Source organism: Leptodactylus fuscus, chromosome 1 (genome assembly GCF_031893055.1).
Source record: "Leptodactylus fuscus isolate aLepFus1 chromosome 1, aLepFus1.hap2, whole genome shotgun sequence".
Classification (NCBI taxonomy): Eukaryota; Metazoa; Chordata; class Amphibia; order Anura; family Leptodactylidae; genus Leptodactylus; species Leptodactylus fuscus.
In genome coordinates, this window is record NC_134265.1 from 73,157,199 (window position 1) to 73,182,469 (window position 25,271).

Below are 25,271 nucleotides of genomic sequence, written 5' to 3' on the forward strand. Positions count from 1 at the left end.
TAAATAAAATTTATTATTTCCATTTTTTGTTGATTTAAACACAATTGTTTAAATAGTAAAGATAAAGGGCTTATTATTATTATTAATATTAAATTATTATCTAATGTTGTCCCTTTATTGTGAGATTTACAAACATTACTGAAACCAGAGACAAGTTTTATAAAGGTTCTTACAGAGAGTGAGGCTTAGCTAAGTCACTGTGAAGCAACTAAATGGAAACTAGACTGCTCCTTCTGGAGTAGGGGATATAGAATTCAGTGTAAACTGGATAAATACAACTGCAGTTAAGGATCTGACCACTAGGGGGTAATGGTCTTTGCCAGTAAGGGGAAATAGATCACAGTGCGCCGCTATAATTGATAAGGACCAGGTCCTTACCGACTATAGTATTTAGTCACAACCTAATATAAAACGCTATTACAGTGCTTTCTAATAAGGCTCTCAGGCCAGTCTGTGCACCTTAATATAACATGCTGACTACTCGGGTCACCTAACTCCTAGGAACCAACATAGCGCGGAACAAATATGCCAGGAAACTGCATGACGGAAGAGTTAGAGTGAGGCGCTCTGACCCGGAAGTCCTAGTGCCACGCTGTGTTGTGGAGGTCCCGGCTTCTCCACACGTGGTTGTGACGGTGTATGTGGCTGGTAGCTCTGCAGAGACATGGAGGCAGAAAAGGGAAACCGGGGAAGCGTTTTATTCACCGGGTACCGCTCCGTGGGCATCTACAGTAACCACATACCTCATGTAGTGCGCTATCACAAGAAGCACAAGCAGTTTTACCTGGTCCTCGCGGTGGGCAAGAGTTTCCTGACGTATAATGTGAGTATGATGTGCTTGAGCCCACCATGGTGTATATAGTGCTGATGTTCACACGATGGCAGAATAGACTGGTGCTAGTAGGCAGGCAGGTCACCCAGCTGGCACTGTAGGGTACAGATCATCTAGGATTCAATGGCTGAAAGTTATCAAGATTCCTAGATCAGTTCTTGGGCATGGAAAAAATTGCAATTTCCTTCCAAATGTGGGTTTTCCATAAATTATCATTATTTTTTTAGTCACCCATGATACTTTCATGAAAGGGGGTGTGCTGTAGGTCGGCCATTGGCCCTGACAGATAACTGGTACCTGAAATATAGCTCATACCTGGCATAGAGTTTAGTGCTCCAATATACAGTACAGCTGGGGGATGCGCCTGAATTACGGTATATTCTTTAGTGCTGGGATTAATAATACTAAAGGGATTATCAACATACTAAATGGTCTCGTTAAATCCCCCCCCCAAGTGTGCGCAAAAGTTAAAGGGAGTTTGTCAACTATGCAGCTAGCCACTGTACTGTGTATTGGTTGGTCTGCTGAGTACCGTCATTTTGTTTTTGAGAACCATTGGCTCATTTGCACAAAATGGCATTTGTGGAGTTTGCAATATAGTCTAAAGCAGAAAGTGCTTTGAAGAAGTGGCAGAGCCTGAATGGGTTTTACTGCTAGTTCTGCCCCTAGACAATATACTCATTTGCATATTGTAAAAACCACAATTTTTGTACAAACAATTCTCAAAAATAAAGTAATAAATGTATTTGGCATACTCTCCACTAGAATGTACTGAAGATAGGCGCTTTTAGAAGGGTGGTACAACTGATAGTTTAACTGGTTGTGCTCTTAGAGGAGCAGTACTTATACACTGCTCAATAAAATAAAGGGAACACTCAAATAACACATGCTAGATCCAAATGAATGAAATCTTCTCATTGAATACTTTGTTCTGTACAAAGTTGAATGTGATGACAACAAAATCACACACAGATCATCAATGGAAATCAAATTTACTAATCAGTGGAGGCCTGAATTTGAAGTCAACCCCCAAATTAAAGTGAAAAGACACACTACAGGCTGATCCAACTTTGATGTAATGTCCTTAAAACATGTCAAAATGAAGCTCAGTAGTGTGTGTGGCCTCCATGTGCCTGTATGACCTCCCTACAATGCCTGGGCATGCTCCTGATGAGGTTGCGGATGGTCTCCTGAGGGATCTCTTCCCAGACCTGGACTAAAGCATCTGCCAACTCCTGGACAGTCTGTGGTGCAATGTGACACGTTGTCACGTTAAGGTGTAACTGCAATTTAAAAAAAAAAACACGTCAGAAGCTTTATGTGGTTGAAATTCTTATGAGTCCTTCCTTAGTTCCCAGGTGAACAGAGGGCTTAGCTGAGTGTTTTTGCTGCTTTGTTTCAGGGGCTCCGTTTTCGATCCACCAGCGATCACACCTTCTGATAGAACTTCTTAAAATGACAAATAACTCAATAAAAAATGTTTTCCTAAATCGTTTATCACTATATATCTGTCTGCTCAACATCATAGTTGCCACATACATCAGAGTGAATGGGTTACTTATTTATTCAGTCAATTAAAACCTACCCAAATAGCAAATTCTAAAACCAATAAATCGGTGTTGTATATTGGGCATACTAAACCCTTTACTCACGAGTAGTAGATCAGTGATTCTTAGCACATGAGATCATAGGCTGCAGGTAAGAAACACTTAAGTTAATGTCATTTTTATTTGGTGAACTACAATACACCCTAGTAACAAAGGAAACATTGTAAAACCAATAATTCAGTCTGGTGCTGTACAATCTATGCTAGGGATGCTAAACCATTTAGTCACGAGTAGTAGATCAGTGATTTTTAGCGTCTGAGATCATAGGCTACAGGTAATAAAGGTTATTTGGGATAAGAAAAATTTCAGTTAAAATATGTTTTTATGGAGAACTACAATACACCCTAGTACCAAAGAAAGCAGTAAGTCAGTACAGTACAGTAGGGATGCTAAACTGTTTAGTCATGAGTAGTAGATTGGGATTCTTATTTGATAAGATCATAGGCTGCAGGTAATAAAAACTATTTGGGATAAGAAACACTCCAGTTAAAATATCTTTTTTTTTTTTTGTCTGTGAACTACAATGTATCCTAGTAACAAAGGAAACATTGTAAAACCAGTAAATTGGTGCGGTGCTGGGACGCTAAGCTGTTTACTCACAAGTAGTAGATGGGTGATTCTTAGTGGATGAGATCATAGGCTGCAGGTAATAAAAGCTATTTAGTTAAAATATAACTTTTATTCAATGTGCTAAAATACACCATAGTAACTAAGGAAACATTGTAAAACCTATAAATTAATGCAGTGTAATACCTTATATACCAGGGATGCTAAACTGTTTACTCACAAGTAGTAGATCGGTAAGCCTTACCGTATGAGATCATAGACTGCAGGTAATAACAGAAGCTGGGATATCCCAGTTAAAATGTAACTTGGGGAGGTCAGGTTAAGGGCTCGTTCACATCTGCGTTCACTGTCCTTATTGCAGGTTTCCGTTTCCTGCATAAAACAGATGCAGGAGACGGAAGCCTGCAGGAGACTTTCTCACCCATTCATTTGAATGGGTGAGAAAGGTGTCCGGCCGTGAGCGGCAGTGAGCGTTTTGCGCTTTCCGCCGCGAAACCGGGTTTTATAATCCGGACACAGAGTCGGACATGCACTACTCTGTGTCCGGATAAAAAAAATCCGGTTTTGCGGCGGAGAGCCTAAAACGCTCACCTCCGCTCACGGCCGGACCCGGTCTATGGTTTCCGTCTTCTGCCATGCAGAAGACGGAAACCATAGAACGGAGTCATGAACGCAGGTGTGAACCCAGCGTAAGAAACCTTGTCCTTCTGTTCTCTCTACAGTCACACAGTCTAGAAGTGGGTTACATTCTCGAAAGTGTGTCACTTTGCTGTTAGTGTTTAGTCACCCTTAAAAATTATTCCGTTCTTTTTCCCATCAGAATAGTGGTGCTTTTTACAATGGCAGATTTTCTGCTCACAAGCAATGTCAAACGCATACGAGCGTGTTGTTGCACCCAGAACATGGCCGTGTCTACCAGAAACCTGCTTTTGTCTGCAGGTACCAGTGGTCGGGACTCTAGTAATCGGACACTTATTCCTTCCATTAGGTCAGGGATCATTTTTATTAGTGGGGAACCCTACTGTTATGCAGTAAAATAAAAAGAAATCGCACACTTCTGACAAGCAGGGATGCCTGACGTGTGACCAAGTATTTATAGTGGCTCTCCTATGTGCGTGTAAAAAATATTAGCCATCACATCTCACTTTGATCTGGCTTCAGGATAACGAAGAGTAGTGCAAGAACCCCATTTTCCCAATTGTTGGGGCTCCTGCAATGTATAATGTGAATATATTATTTTTATTAAGTAGTTTATAGAGGTTTCTTAATATATAATGCAAGAATTTTTAGACTCTCTTGCAATTGCCTCGTTCCCACTGCATACTTCCTGTAAGAAACCATTAACTCTGTCTGTTGTGTCTTTAAGGTTAACAAGCTTGGTCAAGTTGCTGTCAGTAAGTATAAATTTCAAAATTTTACGTTTTCTATGACTAAGGGAGATCCCTTATCTAAAAGATTGACAAATGCCCTCTAGAAACTCTATACACGTATTACATCGCGTTACTACATGTCAATTATTTACTATATACTTTTAGTATATTGAAGCCGGGAATTTTTGGCTTAAACTAACAGTATGTAAGAAAATTAGCCTAGCTTAGCTAAGGACCTCTAACACTGCAGACCTCTGTCATTGCTCTGTTATGTAATCTTTTTACCTACTTTCAGGTAATGCACTTCCAGAAGATATTACTTGTCTTGCTGCAGACCGCATGCTGGTGTTTGCATCTTATGGGAATCTCCTTAAAGCCTTTGCTAGGAACAAAGAGGTATGTATTAGTCAATATTCGGTTATTCACATATCACAATACTCATAGAGTGAGTAACCTATCCTTTAGCCCAGGGATAGGGAACCTTGGCGCTCCAGCTGCTGTGAAACTACAACTCCCAGCATGCTCCATTCATTTCCATGGGAGTTCCAAGAACAACAGAGCAAGTGTGCATGCTGGGAGTTGTAGTGTTACAACAGCTGGAGAGCCAAAGGTTACCTACCCCTGCTTTAGCCAATGGAAGTGTCAGGCAGAATGGAATAGAAGCAAAACAATTAAAATAATTCATGTTAGCAAGTTCACAATGATTCATTGAGGCAACGTTCAATTTTATTTTTTTATTAATTGCCCAATCCTAATTGGTGATGCTACACAGTTCATGATCTCACTTGGTTACCTTCTATTGGAGACACCGAGACTCTTTTAGCAGGCTTCCCTCTTCTTCCATATTCACATTTCCTTTGAGATTGGTCATAATCGTGACCTAATCATTGGGGATGGAATGTACTACGTGACTATGTGCTTACTGCCTGTGAGCTTTTAATTCACATTTTGTTACTTAAATAAAGAAATCATTCTTGCATCAGATATCGGGATTGAGTGCTGCCAATACAGGATACTGACTGTGATTGGTCCTTGAGGGTCACTAACAAGTTCATCTCTTTATATAATTTATTAGCTGCTGCTGCTCTACTGATTCTGGTGTAGTTGGAATCTTTTCTCTAGCTCACACCATTCCTGAGCAATCGGATATGCAGTTTAGTCTCTGTTCTGTCAGAAGGGTGGTATCGGGCAGGAGCAGACCAGGGGTGTGATTCTGAGCCCTGATACTGCCCACCTGTGACTGGAGCCCTGAATCACAGCCACCTTGCAGATTCCATACCTAAATTCTACCACAAAACGCAGTACTGTGATGGATTCTACCTGTTGTACAATTACCAGGCTATTCAGCACACAATTTTCATGATTGCCCTGCAGTTAAATCCGCCACAAATTCTTCAAATTTGCCTGTAAAACATTGTGTTTTGTACCGATTTTTACACTGTAAAGTTAGCAATTTAGTCAGTGTGGTCCTGGTTGGTAGGCTGCCCTGTACATATATATTTTTATAAAACGCTAGCAGTTGCAATGACCCAAAAACTGCAATGAAAAGCTACAGCAAAGTATGTACTGGGGTTGCTTTACCAATTAATAAATATTATATATGTGCATATCAGTCAGATGTAATGTGTGAGCAATGTCAGCCAGGTTTTCAAGGAGCTTTCAGAGAGTTAAATATTGATGACTTATTCTGGGTATAGATTTTCAATATTTGATCATGGGGTGCGTGATATCCAAGGCCCCTATAGATCAGCTACTTCTAGCGAGTTCTGCGACTGCCGTTCAATGATGAATGATATCACCTTCCTCTAAAGTGAAAGCGTTGCCTACCCAAGCACTACTGCTGATCTGTGGGGTTTCCAGGTGGGTGTATGACCCCCACCAATTAGGTATTTGATGTGTTTTGTTTTTTATAAGGGCGCCTTCACACGAAGTTACGCTTCGTGCATTTTGTCCATTTTACACGTATAAAAATACATGTGTAAAATGTAGTAAGCCATTGAGTTCAATGGCTTACGTGAGTATTTTTGCGCGTGTAATTTTGCGTCCGCAAAATTACACGTGCAAAAATATGCACGTAAGTCATTGAACTCAATGGCTTACTACATTTTACACATGTATTTTTATACGTGTAAAATGGACAAAATGCACGGAGCGTAACTTCGTGTGAAGGCGCCCTTAAACCCCTCTAAGTAAGGGAGTATAGGACAGGATACTCCTTTGGAGTTGCAGGAGCAAAAGCTTATCTCTAGCATGTAATAACCCTTTTATTGGTGTTCACTTTATATGACGATACTATACAAGTAACTCTAACTTCTTCTTTTCACTTGTTCACATGTGTTTGTGCTTTATCCAGGTAGTCTACACATACAAAGGTCACGATGCAGAAATTCATCTGGTGCTGCCTTTTGGTGACCATGTTATATCTGTTGATACCAATAACATTGTCATTATTTGGGATGTCCAGACACAAGGTGAGAATGGACATTGCCATAATTCTTCATTCAGAGCACTTTAAAAGCAAATATAATACTGCAGATTTTTTGCATTGTGATAGTAAATTATTTAATTCTTTTTTCTCCCACAGAGGAATATTTACAACTAAATTTTGAAAAAAGCAATTTTGAGGTTTCTGCAATAATGCACCCAAGCACATACCTGAATAAAATTCTGCTTGGAAGCCAGCAGGGCGCTCTTCAGTTGTGGAATGTGAAAACCAAGTAAGTAACAATTCTGGTGCACCATTATACTATATTACTGATGAATTGTATTAGACACAGATACATGGTGCTGTACAGTTATAAAGGCTGCTTAGTGCAGATATCTTCAACAATATTTTTGAGAAAATATGGCTGAGCATGTAAGTGTTACCAATGGGAAGAGGGGAGTAAGCCACTGCCAGAAACCTCTTATGGCAACTTCTCTTCGGAGAAGAAAGGATTGGGCGTTTTTAGAATGAACATGCTCGGATTCTGCATTTCTCTGGCATTATATGTCAGGGTAACATTAAAGTACCACCATACATGTTAGTTGGTTTGATAGTTCAGTCAAAATTACCATGTTTGACCTACAATTTTCTGGCTGAGATTGGAATATCCCTACTAATCTGTCCTGTGGATAGGGGATAAGTGTCCATAACAGGACAACCCCTAAATGGACCCCTACCACAGGTCTGTATCTTGCATCTGTTTTTCTCAGAACAAGTCCGTGTTACAATAGATGCATAAGAGAAGTATTCTTTTGTAAACCTAGTTTTCACACCTAATGGTAACCAAATCTGCAGTTTGTTCACGAAGCATTATACATTATAAGACTGGAGTCACACTTGATATTTTTTGAGCCAAAGTTGGGTATCATTTTAAAATGCATATACATATACCTCTTCTAAAGTAGCTATTGACTCTGGTTTAGAAAATTGTCAATGTGGTTTCAGGTCTATACTTATGACGAGGCGTAACTACCAGGGTAGCAGTGGTAGCAGCTGTCACAGGGCCTGGGACACTAGGGGGCCCGGTGGCAGCTGCTGTTGCTGCAGATGTTTTTTTTTTTTTTTTTTAAATAGGCTGTTACCTGCTGGAGTAACTCCAGCACGTAACAGGCCCTATATACTGCAGGGCCGGGGGCTGCCTGAAGATGGATGCAGAGCGGAGCTGCCTCCTCGAACAGTCCATCTTTTAACAGTAGTAAAGCTGGCAATTGCTGCCTTTACTACTGTACCCAAGTATGGGCCACCTGCTGTCTGGGCCCTGCCTCCCGGCACCCGCAAAGTGACAGCGGGAAGAAGAAACTTCTATCTCCTGCCCGCTGTCCCAAGCTCTGTGCCGGCATCTATACTAATAGATTGAAGGACCTGAGACCCGACGTCATCAAAGGTCCTTTAATCTACTAACATAGACTCAGTGTCTTTTGTGGGCGGAGCTACCCGGTTTGTATCGGTCAATGTACAATGGGGGGAATGGGTTGTAGGCTGTGTGTGAGAGAGTCTGCACCCCCATTCCTTCCTTTCTCATACACAGCCTGCACAACTATGTACCCCTCTTACTCGCAGTCTGCACCCCTCTTTCCGCCCTATGTGAGCAAGAGGAGGGAATGGGTGGTGTCTGTTGTGTGTGACAAAGAAGGGGGAATGGGTGCAGGCTGTGAGTGAGCAAGTGTGGTGGAATGGGGGGTTACCCCTACAGATCACCCTCTTGCTCGCACACAACTTGCACCCCCATTTCCCCTCTTGTTTATATACACCCTGCACCCCACGTCACCACGTCAGAAGTTGCCATAAGAGGTTTCTGGCAGTGGCTTACTCCCCTCTTCCCATTGGTAACACTTACATGCTCAGCCATATTCACACACAGCCTGCACTCCCATATACTTCTCTTGGAGGGGGCCCCATGTCCAAAGTTCGCCACGAGGTCCCGCCATTCCTAGTTACACCACTGACTGATGATAAATGTTGCATATATTATATCCCATCCTAAACATGGTATAGAGAACTGTGCCAATCTGATTCCATTTTACGATAAATATCAAATTTTCTTTCTTTCTTAGCAAACTTTTGTTCAATTTTCCTGGTTGGCAAGCAGGAGTGACTGTTCTTCAGCAGGTAAATATATTTCCAGATATGAGATTCTTTTTGTATCAGTTACTGGTCTATTGTCTAGTTATAAATGCAGATTGCATTCTTATTCATATATAGTATTCATCTTCAGTACTAGACTGATCTGATGTACTGCATAGAGTAAACTGTAATATATGAGATGTCATGTAGCAGCTCATAGCTTAGAAGTTTGTTGGGGGAAAAGTTGATGCGAATTCTTGCCTGTAGATACTTTTGACCTTATATATGAGAGAGGGATTGCTTAGCAAACTCAAATTATGTCTTTTACTAAGCCAGAGGTTATGAAATCCACCATATCTCATGTGTTTTAAAACGTCGAACTGATATTCCATGAAAGATAAGATTTCTCATACATATATACAGCTCCGATATCCTGACTGTAATACTAAATTTATAAACAACAAAGTTGTTTGAAGGTTTTAGGTATGCTTAAAGGATTAGACACTGTTTAAGACTATCTTGTCCAGGTTTGTCTTACATTTAGGCAGTAGTAGTGACTCTGCACAAGTATTATAACTCTCTTTTTCGCCTCATTATTTCGCAGGCTCCTGCAGTGGATGTTGTGGCCGTTGGTTTGACAAGTGGTAAAATTGTTATACATAACATTAAATTTGATGAAACATTAATGACTTTTCAGCAAGACTGGGGTCCTATTACTGCAATATCTTTTCGCACAGGTAAGTTCACTTCTAAGGTTCAAGCCTTATATTTTTTTTTATCCATGGTAATAACATATTTGTTAAATAGTGCTCAGCCACCTTCCTTACTGGAGGGTTATACATTTTGCTTTTAACATGAATGTTCATTCTTTCCTTTTACTTTTTAGATGGCCATCCAATAATGGCAGCTGGAAGTCCCATTGGCCATATTGGCTTATGGGATCTAGAAGAAAAGAAGCTGATGAGTCAGATGAGGGAGGCTCATTTAACAGCGATTGCTGGTTTAACATATGTTCAGGGAGAGCCTCTTCTCATAACCAATGGCGCTGATAATGCCATACGGGTAAATGCAAATTTGGTTATATCCTGCCTCCTTTCAACAAGTATGCGATAATATTGCTATATGTTTAGTTATAAACCCTTATTTGCGTTCATAGAGTTAGTTCTGATATTTACTATCTGATCATCGAGTCTTCACCTATCATTTGCATGTCCTGTAACCTCCTGTCCATAGTGGCAATGGCTGTTGCAAATAGGACTCAATGAACACAGCTCTCTCTGTTCTATATCTCTTCTGATCTGTAGGAGATACAGAAACCAGTTTGAGGCCAGGCCACATGTGGAGTACTCACAGTGGATTTTTGCAGATAACCTGCTGCTGATATACAGTACCAGTGCAGTGGATAGGATTTAAAAAAAAAAAAAAAAAATTGCAGAAAAAAATTCTGCAATGATTTTTCTTGTGCTGTGGGTTTTAAATCTGTACTATGTCAATTTCTTCCTGCAAGTGCATCACAATGCAAAGGTTGAAAGCCGACCCAGCTACAGGAGTAAAACTTGTGGCGAAAACCAGCCCTGGCGCGAGTCCGCTGCAGAATGTCCATGGAGGATATTCTGCAATAGATTTGCTCTTCGTGGCCTTAGCCAAACCGATATTTTTGAACATTTTTAATGACGCTGAGCAGTGATGAACACCTCCTCTACTCCTTATAGTACTCGTCCATAGGCTAGTAGTAGTATACTCAGCGTCATCACTGGGCGGTAAGGAAAGCCCCCTCTCACAGTACAGTGCAATAGACGCTACCGTGAGGAGAGGCGTCCCTGACAGACTGTCAGAAATGCCCATCTGACAGTGAAGAGCTACGGTAATGGCACCAATAGCCCTTCAGCGGGGGCACAGAACGGGAAAGACGATAGTGAACAGAATTCAGTGCACTGTCGGCTTTCTAGCGGTGTATTACACCGCATGTGTCCAAAATGGTGACAGGTCCTCTTTAAAGGTTTTTTCCAGGCTTTATAATTGATGACCTATCATTAGGATAGGTCCTCAATTAATGATGGGCTGGAGCCCAGCATCCGTGACCCCCACAAATCTTATCTTTGAAGATTAAAGGATTAGTATGAAAACCTTTTGGGCAGCTACTGAATGTAATAATCTTCCCACGTCTTTCCATCAAACAGGTATGGATTTTCGATGGCCCTGGAGGCCAAGGTCGTTTGCTTCGGTTCCGTCTTGGTCACAGTGCTCCTCCCACCTTCATTCGCTACCATGGACAGGATGGAAAACAAATCCTTAGTGCAGGTAAGGAATGTTTATCTTGTTATGTAGCTGTACTGCTAGTTTTATAGATGATTTATAAAAGTTGGAAATTTTTGATACATTTATTTTGCTTTTCTGTAGGACAAGATGGAGCCATGCATTCGTTTTCGACAGTTCATGACCGATACAGTAAAAGTCTTGGTCATGGTAAGTTAATAGAAAAACAGTAGCGTCTGTTAAAGTCTTTTAACCATTGACTGGGATTGCAGAGACTCAAATAAAAATATGTTGTTAATGTATATGATAAGACAAATCCCTCTAGCAAAACGTTTATTCACATCTTTGTTAGTCACACTACTAATGTTGAATCACATGGTCTTCTTTTCACAGGGTCACAAGATAAAGCCAAAGCTAAAAAAGTTGGACTTCGCTGCAGATCCCTAAGACTGCCTCCTGTTGTATCATTTGCGTCTGGTATGTTTCTTTCTAAATTACTTTTTTGTACATGTTCATTTTGTACTTCTAATAGTTAAAGGGGTTTCCCTGTTCTCCTGTTTCTTCTCCTCTCCACTACCTGGTTTCAATGACAGGTTGGTGGGCAGACTTAACCTGTGCGATGTAGAGCTCCTGCTCCAGAGACTAATCAGCACACTTAGTTCTGGTTCAAGCACTATTCTAAACCTTATCCGGGCTAATAGCTGAAAGACTTCTCTATGAGCCATAACAGTGTAGACAATAGAAGACGCTAGCCAGACCACTGCAGCCATATAGCAGAGGTGCTCTGAAACTTGGGTAATGAGCTATAAATAATGAGGAGGTATGATGAGCAATATCTGACAAACAGAGCAAGATTGATAAAGCAATGTTTTGGGTGAAACACTTAAGCTAACTTAAGTATGATGATATTGCCACCTTGAAAGAGTTTTCTTGGACTATGACATTTATTATCTATTCTTAAGATAGAAAGATATCATCAATACTTGATTGGTAATGTTGGACACCCAGGACCCCTGATTATCATCTGTTTGAAGATCTTGCAGCACTTTGTTAGCCTCTACTTCCTCTTCTTTGGCCAGTGACATCACGTCCATTTGTCACATGTCTATACTGAAGCTCAGTCCCATTTAGATGAATCTAGTTGAACTGCAATACCAAGCAAAGTCTGTATATAATGTACAGTATTATGCTTGGTAAACCGTAAGGAGGCTACAGTGCAAATACTAATTTTAATGAGCGAATCCTTGGGGGTTTCAGACCCACCGATCTCATACTGATGACCTATCCCAGTGACAAGTGACCAGCATCATAGTCCTGGAGAAACCATTTAGAGGCATGACGGCTGCAGTCAGAAAAAGTTGAATGTAGCAGTTGGGGCAATATTGATATGCCCTCTGGACACATTCGCCTCATGGGAATTTTTCTTATATTGCTGTGTCCTGATAATGGTACTTATTGTCAGAAGGCCAACAGTCTTGCAGAAAAGTAGAGAGAGGGAACTGAACTCCAGACATAATGCATGTAAGTGACGCTAGGTTCACACTAGCGGCCGAAGTCCGTTCTGAGCTTTCCGTCTTCTGCATGTGGAAGGCGGAAAGCTGTCAGACCGGGTCCGGCTGTGTGCGCCGGTGAGCGTTTTATGCTCTCCGCCGCGAAACTGTTTTTTTTTTTAAACCGGACACAGAGTACTGCATGTCCGACTCTATGTCCGATTTTAAAAAATCGGTTTCGCGGCGGAGAGCATAAAACACTCACTGGCGCTCATGGCCGGACATCTTTCAAACCCATTTAAAATAAATGGGTATGAAAGAGTCCTGCAGGTTTCCGTCTCCTGCTCAGTTTTGTGTAGGAAACGGAAACCTGCATGAACGGAGACCAGGCGCAGATGTGAATGAGCCCTGATGAATATTTATTGTTCTATATAATTTAATATTATATTTATTATGTTAGCAGGATTTCAGACAAGTTAGGCTTTGTTCACATTTCTGCTATTTAGTTAATTGTTCATATCTTTCATGGGATCATAACAACTGACTGAAGTAATAAAATGAAGGATGCAGACCATGCGCCTTCTGTCTACATCCAACATCACTGACAGTAACCACTTAAGGGCCACCATACACATATGTTCCATCACATACATACATCAGTGTATGACTGCTCTGATCATGAAATTTTTGAGGAGTCTTCAGTAGTTGATATCTTTATTAATGCTCTGATCATGGACAGTGAGCCCCTTAAATGCTGTGGCCAAATACAATCATGGCATCTGAGATTATACTTTCACTTTCAGCCCTTTTGTTTGGTTATGGTTCTCACCACAGGGAGATTTCCTGAGCCATTTATTTGTCATGGCAGCCACAAGTCTTTGAATACCTCCCAGGCCTGCCAATGCTATATTCATTTTCAGACTTGCCTGCATGGCAGTTTTTTAAAAATGAAGAAAGAATACATAGAAATATTAGATTCTAATCAGCCGGCCTTCGCTAGATCACATTAAAGAGGACTGTTCACCACATCCACCAATTCAAGTTCTTACCATCTTCTTCACATTTTTCAGCACAGTTGGAGTTTTTTCTCTAGCCCTCACTGTTCCTGAGCAACAAGCTCAGTCAGTTTTGGTGCCTGATGTGCTGTTTAAGCTGTGTAATGTCAGAAGGGCAGTGTCAGGCAGGGGGTGTGATTCAGAGCTCCAATCAGAGGCAGCAAGTATCAGAACTCAGAATCACACCCCTTGTCTGCTCCTTCCTAGCGCTGCCCTTTTTATTATTATTGTTTATTTATATAGCACCATTAATTCCATGGTTCTTTACATTTGGGGGTTTACATACAATACATAAAATATACAGGTAGGTATAATACTAACAATGACTGACTGGCACAGTGGGGTAGAGGGCCCTGCCCGCGAGGGCTTACAATCTGAGGGAAGGGGGTAGAGACAGAAGGAGAGGGGGAGACTGTACAGATGGCAGTGAGGTGATAGTGTTATTGGAGGTTGTAGGCCTTCCTGAATAGGTGAGTCTTCAGGGCCTTCTTGAAGCCTGTGATTGTGGGGGTCAGTCTTATGTGTCTTGGTAAGGAATTCCAGAGTATGGGGGGATGCACGGGAGAAATCTTGGAGATGGTTGTGTGAGGAGCGGATGAGGGCAGAGTGGAGTAGGAGGTCGCTGGAGGATCTGAGGTTATGTGTGGGCAGGTAGCGGGAGATTAGTTCAGAAATATATGGAGGGGACAGGTTGTGGTTGGCTTTGTATGTTAACGTTAATAGCTTGAACTCAATTCGCTGGGTTATGGGTAGACAGTGGAGGGACTGGCAGAGCGGAGCAGCCAATGAAGATCGGGGGGAGAGGTGAATTAAGCGGGCAGCGCAGTTTAAGGTGGACTGGAGGGGGGCGAGAGTGTTTGCTGGGAGTCCATGGAGAACGGTGTTGCAGTAGTCTAAGCGGGAAATTATGAGGGCCTGGACGAGCATCTTAGTGGTTTCAGGGGTGAGGAAGGAGCGGATTTGATGGATGTTCTTGAATTGGAGGCGGCAGGAGGTGTTGAGGGTTTGAACGTGTGACTTGAAGGATAGGTCGGTGTCCAGGGTTACCCCAGGGCATCGGACCTGTGGGACATGGGTAAATGTGGTTCCGTTAACTTTGATAGATGGGTCAGGTGGAAGGGCCATACGGGGTGGGGTGAAGATGATGAAATCTGTTTTCTCCATGTCGAGTTTGAGAAAGTGGGAGGAGAGGAAGGAGGCTACAGCCGCTAAGCAATCTGGAACTCTGGTCAGCAGGGAGGTAATGTCTGCTCCAGAGATGTATATTTGTTGTCATCGGCATAGCAATGGTACTGGAAACCATGAGATTCTATGAGTTGGCCCAGGCCAAGGGATGAGAGAATGGTCGACTGTGTCAAAGGCAGAGGGAGTGGTCAAGGAGGAGGAGGACAGAGTAATGGCGTTTGGCTTTGGCAGTTAGAAGGTCATTAGTGACTTTTGTTAGGGCAGTTTTCAGTGGAGTGCCGGGGTCTTAAGCCTGACTGTAGTCTGTCAAAGAGCAGGTTGGACAAGAGATAGGAGGAGCGTTCTGAGTGGACGTGTTGCTCAAGCAGTTTTGAGGCGTGCGGGAGCAGTGAGATTGGGCGATAGTTGGCTGGAGAGGACGGGTCGAGGGACGGCTTCTTAAGTATAGGTGTGACTGTGGCGTGTTTGAAGGCAGAGGGGAAGAATCCATTGGCTAGGGATAGGTTGAAGAGATGGGTTAGGGCCGGAGTAATGACTTCAGTGAGTTTGGGGATGAGATGTGACTGGATTGGGTCAAGCGCGCAGGAGGTGAGGTGGGATTTGGAGATGAGGGAGAAGAGTTTTTCATCAGTGATGAAGGAGAAACAGGTCATGGATGGGGAGCAGCGAGTAGTTGGGTAGAGGGGTTGTCAGGGGAGTAGGGTGAGACTGCCTCTGATGGTGTCAATTTTAGTTTTGAAGTAGGAGGAAAAGTAGTCAGCTGAGATAAGTGATGTGCGAGGGGGCGCAGGAGGACAGAGGAGGGAGTTGAAGGTGGTGAATAGCTGTTTGGGATTGCGAGAGAGTGCAGATATGAGTGTGGTGAAGTAGACCTGCTTTGCGGAAGTGAGTGCGTTCTTAAACGTGAAAACTGCCTCTTTGTAACTGAGGAAGTCTTCCTGGGAGTGGCTTTTCTTCCAGAGGCGTTCTGCAACCCGCGAGGCACGTCTCAGTTTTTTAGTCAGGTCGGTGTGCCAGGGTTGTCTATTGATTGGTCGGGCTCTGGTGTGTGTGTATAGGGGCCCACAGAGTCCAGGGCTGAGGTAATGGTGGTATTATAGTAGGCAGCAGCGGCATCTGTGTCCTGGAGTGAGGATAAGTCAGCGAGTGGTAGGAGAGAGTCTGAGAGGGTGCAGGTGTCAAGACGGTTGACGTTCCTGCGGGGGCATGTTGGTTTAGAGGTTGGGGTGTCTATTGGAGAGGAGAAGACAGAGAATGTCAGCAGGTTGTGGTCAGAAAGCCTCCTTCTGACAGTACAGAGGCTAAATAGCATATTGGGTACCAAAACTAACAGCGTTGATTGTTCAGGAAAGATGGGGGCTAGAAAAAAAAATTCCATCCCTCCAATGTTAGAGGGACAGCTCATCGTCATCACTGGAAAGTGATGAACACCCCTGACAGTACAAGGCTGTGGAAGAGTACTTTAGGTTGGGGGGGGGGGGGTTCTTGCATCCCAGCGATGACTCTAAGCTGTAAGGCCCATCCTTCTGTCAGTAAAGGGATATCTGTGTTTGCCGATAGCCGACTGTAATACAGTGATAGCAACTGAATATGCTTTAGGGTAGGGTAGACTCTTTAACTTATCTGGTGTTCCCATAGAGAATGAATGGAGTACCAAGGGTGCATGCTCGGCCTGCCACTCCATCAGGGCTGGAGAACTAGTCCACCTTACTCTGGATTTATGGAGGATCCTATCAATGGGGGATAACGTCAAATCTTGGCACAATTCATGTAATTTTCTTCATGTAGTTGGACTTTTAGAGATGTGTGAATTTTTTTTTTCTTTGCAGAGATTGCACGACAGAGTGACTGGGATGGCATTATTGCATGTCATAAACGGAAGTTATCCTGTACAACATGGAATTTTGTTAGATCTACTATGGGAGCTCACAAGCTAAAGCCCCCAAATTTCACAGAAATAAGAGGTGCCTATGCCACTGTAAGTATGGCTCACTTAAATTGTGATGTAGGTTGCAGTAACACATTTTATGACCCAAAATATGAGACATTTAAAGGAACCGATCCTGCTTTTATATGATAGAATTGACAATGAGTTTCTAATATTCTACAATTTAATAATATTTGCGGTGTTGTTTTGGTATAAAAGAGAAATACTCACCATCACTCCATTTGGGGGGTTTTGCAGGTCGTTTTTTGGCTTAATTGCTGGGTGCCCTAGCTGTGTGCCAAATATTTATTTCCTATCCTGTGGATAGAGGATAAATGTCATTAATGGGAAACTTTTTTTTTTTATCAAATGCCAAAAACTAGTGCAGCTCCTGTCTGAGTAGAACAGGTGAAATTTTTCTAAAAGTTGTATAATCAACATCACTTCGCACCGAGAACTAAATGATCCTAAAGTTTTTTGTTTTTTTCCTTTTCTATTAGTTGTTATGACTCCTAGTTTCTTTTCTAGCTGCTATTCTGAGCTTGTATGTGTTCTTTCTTGCAATATAGTACTATACTATCCATGCTGCTGTAACACACTGAATTTTCCCGTAGTGGTACTAGTAAAGGATTATCTTATCTATCTTATGATATTTTTGGCAAAAATGACATTTAGACCATTCATACATACAACAGTATTAAGAAAGTGCTTCCTGTGATTTACCATATGACGGTGAGTTTAAGCAGGATCCTGTTTGTATGATAGAACTGTTTTATATTGAGTAATGCTGCTTACTACTGTTCTAGCCAAGTTTAACTTGACCGCTAATCCATTAAAGGGATAATCTCATGTCAACTAGTTCTCATTTCTGGATAATTAATAGGGAAACATTTAATATGAATAATTGACAATTTTGCAGAGTTGTTAGGATTTCTCTATCATCTTGGTGAGTCTTTTGCCTTGATTGGTTGCCAATGAATATGACCATGAATGTAGGAACTTTCTATGCCCTGAACCCCAGCCATGTTTCATTAGTTTGGTTGGTATTAGAGATGAGCGATCACTATTCGAAACATCCGTTTCGAATAGCACGCTCCCATAGAAATGAATGGACGTAGACGGCACGCAGGGGGTTAAGCGGCCGGCCACCGGAAAAGTCTGCGTGCCGGCCATGTCCATTCATTTTCTGTGGGAGCGTGATAGTCGAAACGGCTGTTTCGAATAGTGTTCGCACATCTCTAGTTGGGATAGCTTCTCATACATGTAGTGTCCTTGCCTGATAACCTGTCCACAATAAGAAAATCATGATTGAGCTTCTGACAAGTCCCAGACCATAGAAAGACTGTCACTGCTACGATGGCTTGAGATCATCTTTAACATACTGCACATTTTTTAATCATTAAATTATTCTAACTTTTCGTTATCTATATATTTAAGTATGGTTCTGTTCATGGGACGATCTCTTGTAACAATAGCAAAAGCCAGGTTCATTTGTACCTCCAATTGCGTTTCCTTCTCTTGAGGGAGACTATTTGCAGTCTTTTATTGTCCGTCCGCATTGGTGCTTATGTCTTTCCTTTGTGTTTACTTTGCAGGCGGTAGAGATCACAAGCTGTGGCAATTTTGTGGTGATTGGATTGTCCTCTGGTAATGTGGATATGTATAATATCCAGTCTGGTATTCACAGATGCAGTTATGGTGAACCACGAGGTAAATGTTCCTTGGTGTTCTTCTAAATGTATATTCATTTAATTTGTCACTTTTGCGGATTTGCAAGATTTCAGCTCAATGTGTTCACCTCTTAGCTATTAGATGAAGGGCTTGATCAACAGGTGAATGGGTTTCTATCCAAAATTTGCACCTATTACGTATTTTAGAATAGTTAGTTTTTATTTAACACGACTAGAGGTCTGCACCAACATTTTGTAGTTCTTGAGCCGCTTATTACCATGTTTCCTCTCTTATTGTACATATCCAGTTTATCTCCATCTCTTCATTGTATTGCTTGATAGTTTTACATATACAAAACAACCTTTGGGGTCCATTTGAACTGGAAGTTGGGAATAGTTGACAGCTAAAGAGTTAACTTGTTAAGACTGGACTATCCCTTTTATTAGTTGGGGAAATAACTTGCAGACCAGTGGGGGTTCGACATCTCAGACCCTGACTGATAAGGAGAAAGGGGGAGTTTGAGATAAATAGAGCTGTGTGTGCTATATAATGGAATACAGTGCAAAAATTGACAAGATGGCGAGGGCCGCAGTAAATTTTTTTTGTAATGGGAAAAATAAAACTGTATCTTTTCATTAAGGCCAGCGTCATTACAGGGGGTCCCTATCTTGGCCAAATGTGACGCAGTCGGAAATAAGCTGCTCGTTCACCCAAGCTATAGTGGTCAGGAGTTACAGAAACAAGTTAATCGATATGTCCTAAGCTGTTTCTTTAAATTATGTAGAGGTAAATAAGAGTTGCAGAAACGACATAGCAAAGCAAGTTACACTGTTTCCACCGTTTTTGAAGTTACAGAAACAGTGTAGTTTGTTGTTCTACACTGCTTATATGACAACTAGTTACCTCTGTGGGAGATATGGAAACATCGTAAAACAGCCATGTCCTGCTTCCTCTAGAACTCCCAGTTACCTTAGGGAGGCAGAAATAGGACGATTTACATCTCAACCATGAAAGTGAATCATGCAGAATTGACTTTGGTGTTTCTCTGACACGCAGACTGTTACAGAACCAGCATGGGTGTCATGGATCAGAATTGCTAAATCTATTGTTTTACATGCTGCACATAAGACCCTAAAGTAGAACATTCACCTATTGGCAAGTTTTGTCTATCTTCCATTTAAGGGCTGTAATTTTTTGGCATACTTATGACAGCCACCCGGTACCCATACATTCTGCTGTGGTCAGATATATCTAACTGGCACAATTGTCTCATATCTTCGCTTATCACCAATGTTCTTCGCATACTGACTGAATCTGTTTTACAGCTCATGATGGCGCCATAAGAGGAGTTGTAGTAGATGGCTTGAACCAGATGACCATCACATTGGGCAGTGACAATCTCATCAAGTTTTGGAAATTTAAGTCCAAAGAGTTGCTGCACACAATAGACCTTACAGCACCTCCTACGTGTGCCCTACTTCATAGAGAAAGGTAGGTTATCACATGTTACATGTTGGTTCATTCTATCTATTGGGTTGTAGTACCATTTTCTTTAGAGACTCTAGGTCTACACCTCAGAATCAGATTTTATTTTGGATTTGGCCCTTGGTCGTGTGGTCAAGGTGCCATAAATGCAGTATAACAGCAACTTGTTCACATAGTTAAAAATGTTTCATATCATCTAACATTGCATAAATCTTATTTATTGTAACAGCGGTATGTTGGCAGTCGCCTTGGATGACTTTGGCATTAAGGTTTTCGATATTGAAACTTGCAAACTGGTGAGACAGTTTCCGGGACATAATGGAAAGATAAATGATATGGTGAGTGCAGTTGCATCATGTTCATTTACTGTGCAAAATCCAATGTCAATTTCTAATTTTTTTTTCCTTCGCTCTTATAAGACTTACAGTCCAGATGGCCGATGGCTAATGACTGCATCTATGGACTGTACTGTGAAAGTGTGGGACTTCCCATCTGGATGGTAAGATTGTCACAGAACACAGCCATGGACTGATTTAGTCACCGCATTGTCATCTTCATTTCCATGTCATATAATGTAATGGAATATTGGTTTATTGCATTGTAGGTTTGGGCTTTTTTGTATATAAAGAAGAGCAATAGGTTAAAACTTCACTTGTTTCATGATTAAACTTGTAAGGATTCACACAGTTCAGAACCCCTACTGGAAACACTGCACGCTGGAGTCCTCCAGTGCAGGACTCCAGCGCTGTAATGCTAACCACTGAGCCACCGTGTTGCCCAACACTGCATGCAGTTTTTGATGCACCTTATAGTGTATAGTATGGTTGCAGTTATTACTGGTGAAATTACATAAATATTAGCTCTGTGAAAACTGCAACATTGAAAGCTGCTGCAGAACTGCATATATTTGTTAGTGATTTTTAACCACTTCATGTGTGAAAGAACTGTAAAGCTAAAGTTTTGTTCATGTGTTCACTGTGTACGCAAGACAAAGTGAAGAAAACATTTCTACTCTATGCTGTGGATAGAGGATAAATACTTTTCATGGTATAATCCCTAGACTCGCTCTATGACTGTATTTTGACGCCTTTAGATTGTAGTGACTATATCGCTAATGGACATCAATGGGCCTCCCTGATATGACATAGCAGAGTTGTGTTTGTGGAAAGGACAATGCGTAGATTTATTAAGCACTTTTGATAGGTAGTTCTCAGTAATTAGACATATTTTTCTTGTTTGCCTTTTTCATGTTTTGGTTTTTTTTTTCCTCTTTCCCACAGCCTCATAGACTGTTTTCTGTTGGAGTCCCCTGTTGTGAGCCTCACAATGTCCCCCACAGGAGATTACCTTGCGACTGCTCATGTGGATGACCTCTCCCTTTACTTATGGTATGTTATAAGTATACACTTACAGGAATACACAAAAATACAGATTTCTATAATATAGCTGATGCCATGATTGTATAGCAAATGGCCTTCTTAAGAGCATTAAATTGAAGTTTTTCATGTGTTGGTGTCATCTGATTGACCAGAATGTAACACATTTAACCATTTGTGCTATCCTTTAACTAATAGTATGTCTAAGTGTCCATCCTGATGAGGGCTATACTCTCTTCTCTGTCAGTCCCAATGAAGTGAATGTAGTAGTGGCCACACTTGCGTCCTACTTGTCTTTACAAAACGTCTAAAACGTGTAATATTATTCCTTTCAAGAAACACATCCTTCTTAAATTCACACAAGGAAGCCACCATCCCAACATCCTGTGAGAGTGATTCCGTAGCCTCACTGCTCTTACAGTAAATGTGAAATGTTCTTCCCTTCAGGTGTAGAGGATGTCCCCTTGTCACCATCACGGGCTTGGTACATTAAAAGATCATTAGAAAGTTTTTTGTATTGTGAAAAAGATTTAGCAATGGAGTTTCTTTATATTTATTTTATTTATTTATATATATTTGGTAACAGGTCAAACAAGTCCATGTTCTCCTTGGTTTCCTTACGCCCACTTCCTTCCAATTATGAGCCTGCTGTGGTGATGCTGCCTGGTGCAACTGAAGACATTGAGGGTATATATATGTATATAAAATGTGTGTGTGTGTGTGTATATATATATATATATATATATATATATATATATATATATATATATATATATTGACTTCTTACTCTTTCTTGGTTACAGAGGACATAGTTGAAGTTGAAGATGCCAGCGAGGACATGATGGAATATGAATCACCTGAACAACTGGGAGAACAGCTTATAACGCTATCTCTTTTGCCTGAGTCAAGGTGGAAGAACCTCTTAAACCTCGATGTCATCAAGGTACTGCACCCTCTATATGATAAGTAAGCTTCGCCAAGTTAAATAGCACGTGGATGATATTAAATATTTACCCATCAAATATGAATGTTTGTTTTATTAGAGAAGGAACAAACCTAAAGAGCCTCCAAAGCTCCCAAAGGCAGCACCTTTTTTCCTTCCAACTCTGCCTGGTCTAGTCCCACGTTTTGGAGCTGAAGCACAGGATGAATCAACTCAAGTAAGTTATTTACAAGTTACAGGTTTCTTGCATAAAACTATAGGGTAGTTTATTTAAAAGTGGATTTTATATTCCAGTTTTGATATAAGGTGTGCTGGAGTAAAACTATTATATAGAAAAGTCTGCTAAAATTTCACTTCCCCCACCCCCAACTACAATTCTGGTACACAGCTGTTAAAAAAATACTATATATATATATATATATATATATATATATATATATATATATATATATATATATATATATATATATATATATATTATATTATTGCTTATATGTGGGTTTCTATAGCATCTTTAAAATTTAAAGGCCTTGTATAGGATTAGAAAAACATGAGTGGTTTATTTGAGAAACAGCATACCACCTGTCTATGATTTGTGTGAAAGGTGTTTACCTGCAGTACCACCCACAATGCTTGCAGTTGTGACACTGTTTTTGAAGGAAATAGGCCTTAGCATGTGTACATGTGTGTATGATATTAACTTTTATGGTACTTTTTATTTCCTGTTTTTAAGTTATTTACAAATCTTTCCTGTTTTTACTTTTACACATTTTTAGTCTAAAATTGTGAATCTTGGAGTTCTCGCACAGAAATCTCCATTTTGTGTCCAGCTTGAAGAATCCCTTGACCATAATAACTGTAAGTGCAAATGATATACTTTTGTGGTCTGGGTCTATTGTTGTGACCTATTAGTAAATTATACATACATTTGCGGTAACAGAGTATACAGTGGTTAAATGGCTCTGTATGAATTACTGTTTGCAGACGACATTCCACTAAAGATTATAAAGGAGTTGGGGCCTTCCAGCATTGATACAGAGATACGAAACCTGGCTCCAGAAAGTGGCGGCTCTGTACAAGTGATGCAAAGTTTCTTAAAGATGATTGGGAGGATGCTGGAAACAAAACTTGACTTTGAGCTGGCTCAGGCATACCTTGCTCTGTTCTTAAAGGTAAGAGTTTTGTCTTCATAGTTTTCTTTAAGATACTGTATATTGATGTATAGTGCATATTCTAAATATAGTGTGTAGATGTTGTTGTGATATATACAGCTGTAGCAATTGGTTAAACTGCTGCAGCATGATCTCTTATCACAGAATACAATATATCACGCTGCAGCAGGTTAACCTATTGCAGAAGTTAGGGTTAACGCTGCTACATCTGTACAGATATGCTCTTTTGCAGCAGACTTTGTACAGCAATCTGATATTGGATAATCAATTTGGCACACAACGTTGTATAATTTCTGCTAAGCTTTAAAGGGGTTTTGCCACAACAGCAGCTTATCTGCTACAGACAGGAAAGGGAATAAGTTGTAGATCGGTAAGGGACCCCAATAGTTACAAGGCTTAGTGTTTTGCTCCCCAGTCTGAATGGAGTGGGAAAAGTGTGGCCCACTTCAGTGATCACCGACGGCCCCTTTGAAATTTCTGAAGTTCAGCAATTGGCCATCTCTGGTGTTCCTATTTAAATGAATAGAGCAGTATTGCGCTCTTCCCACCGCTTCTCCATTTGAGACTAGGAAGCAAAATAATGCGTTTGTCATTTTCATCGAGAAAATAAAGCCGTTTGATGCAGATGTTAACATAGTGTAATATTAATGGGTGACTGATAACCTACGGTCTGTGTAAAAGTATCTTTCTTCATTTGTGTTCATTTCATTATTTACCTATTTCCAGATCCACCTGAGATTCGTCTCCTCACAACCCACATTATTAGAAGAGGTTTCCACATTGTCCACAAATCTGGAAGAGACCTGGCGTCACATGCAGACTTTGTTTAACCAGAGCTTGTGTGTGCTGAACTACATGAAAAGTGCTTTATTATAAAACCTTCGTATTTCACTACAAAAGTTTGGAAACTTTTGCTCTTTTTGCCAGTGTAAAGATTTGGGGAGCAAACCAGGCCGTGTACAGGTGAAACGACTGCTCAACCTAAAATCTAATGGTGTGCTTCTGGCAGGAACTTTACCCATATTTATATGAAGCAAAGAAGACGGTATTCAGCTATGAGAATTTCCAGCACGTTGGAAAATCTGACATAATGCACATTTCTGATTGGTTATTTTGTTTTATCGTATTTGTCCAGTTTTAGGCGAAAATGTCCTGAATGTGGCTGTATTCTACAAATGAAACGCCATGTAAAGATTTTGCTCTCAGTAGCTTTTAAGGGTCATCCTAAACTATCAGAAGTTGAAATGGTAATTTCCAAAGCACCGTTTTTATACAGAATTGAATTTTCTGAATAGCCAAGAGGGTGGCTAGAACCGTATTGTGACATGAGTACACAGTACAATGTGTAAATGTGATTATATTTTATGTCCCTTTCTATTGTTGAGACTTCAGTACAGATCATTTATTGTGTATAAAACAAAAATACATATATTAAAAAAAAGTGTATTTTATAATTCTATTTTGTTACATCATATAGGAAAAAAATTGCCTTTGTATTGTACAAAGCAAGTTATGATCTATGACTAGAAGACTCATATCTGTACTAGACTGTGAACACTTAACATGTGAAGCCATAGACAACACTGATATACTTAGTAGGCAGTAAGAGACCCCAGGTAATGTCAGGATGATACCAAACATGACAGAAATAAATACTGTTTTAATGGGGGTGCCTGAGATTTCCTGAAATTTCCACTCAGGCAGTGTATGGTATAAAGTCCCTTCTGTTCCAGCCTCGTGCTCAGATGATCGTTGCTATTTATGTGTTGATGTCCTGCATCTCATT

The 25,271-nt window shown here is 40.8% G+C and overlaps 1 protein-coding gene across 1 annotated transcript; it reads left to right on the forward strand.

The window, feature by feature from the left end:
* Nucleotides 1-584: 584 nt before the first annotated feature.
* WDR36 (WD repeat domain 36) lies at nt 585-24,878 on the forward strand. Its single transcript, XM_075272020.1, has 23 exons — nt 585-823; nt 4,373-4,400; nt 4,672-4,772; nt 6,730-6,847; nt 6,961-7,093; nt 8,916-8,970; nt 9,530-9,662; nt 9,812-9,987; nt 11,106-11,226; nt 11,326-11,391; nt 11,575-11,658; nt 16,741-16,889; nt 18,434-18,548; nt 19,835-20,000; nt 20,224-20,332; nt 20,414-20,493; nt 21,275-21,382; nt 21,957-22,057; nt 22,174-22,313; nt 22,414-22,530; nt 23,090-23,171; nt 23,298-23,485; nt 24,212-24,878. Exons 1-23 carry the CDS (start codon nt 665-667, stop codon nt 24,359-24,361), a joined length of 2,679 nt encoding a protein of 892 aa, XP_075128121.1. The 5' UTR covers nt 585-664; the 3' UTR covers nt 24,362-24,878.
* The last annotated feature ends 393 nt before the right edge of the window (nt 24,879-25,271 follow it).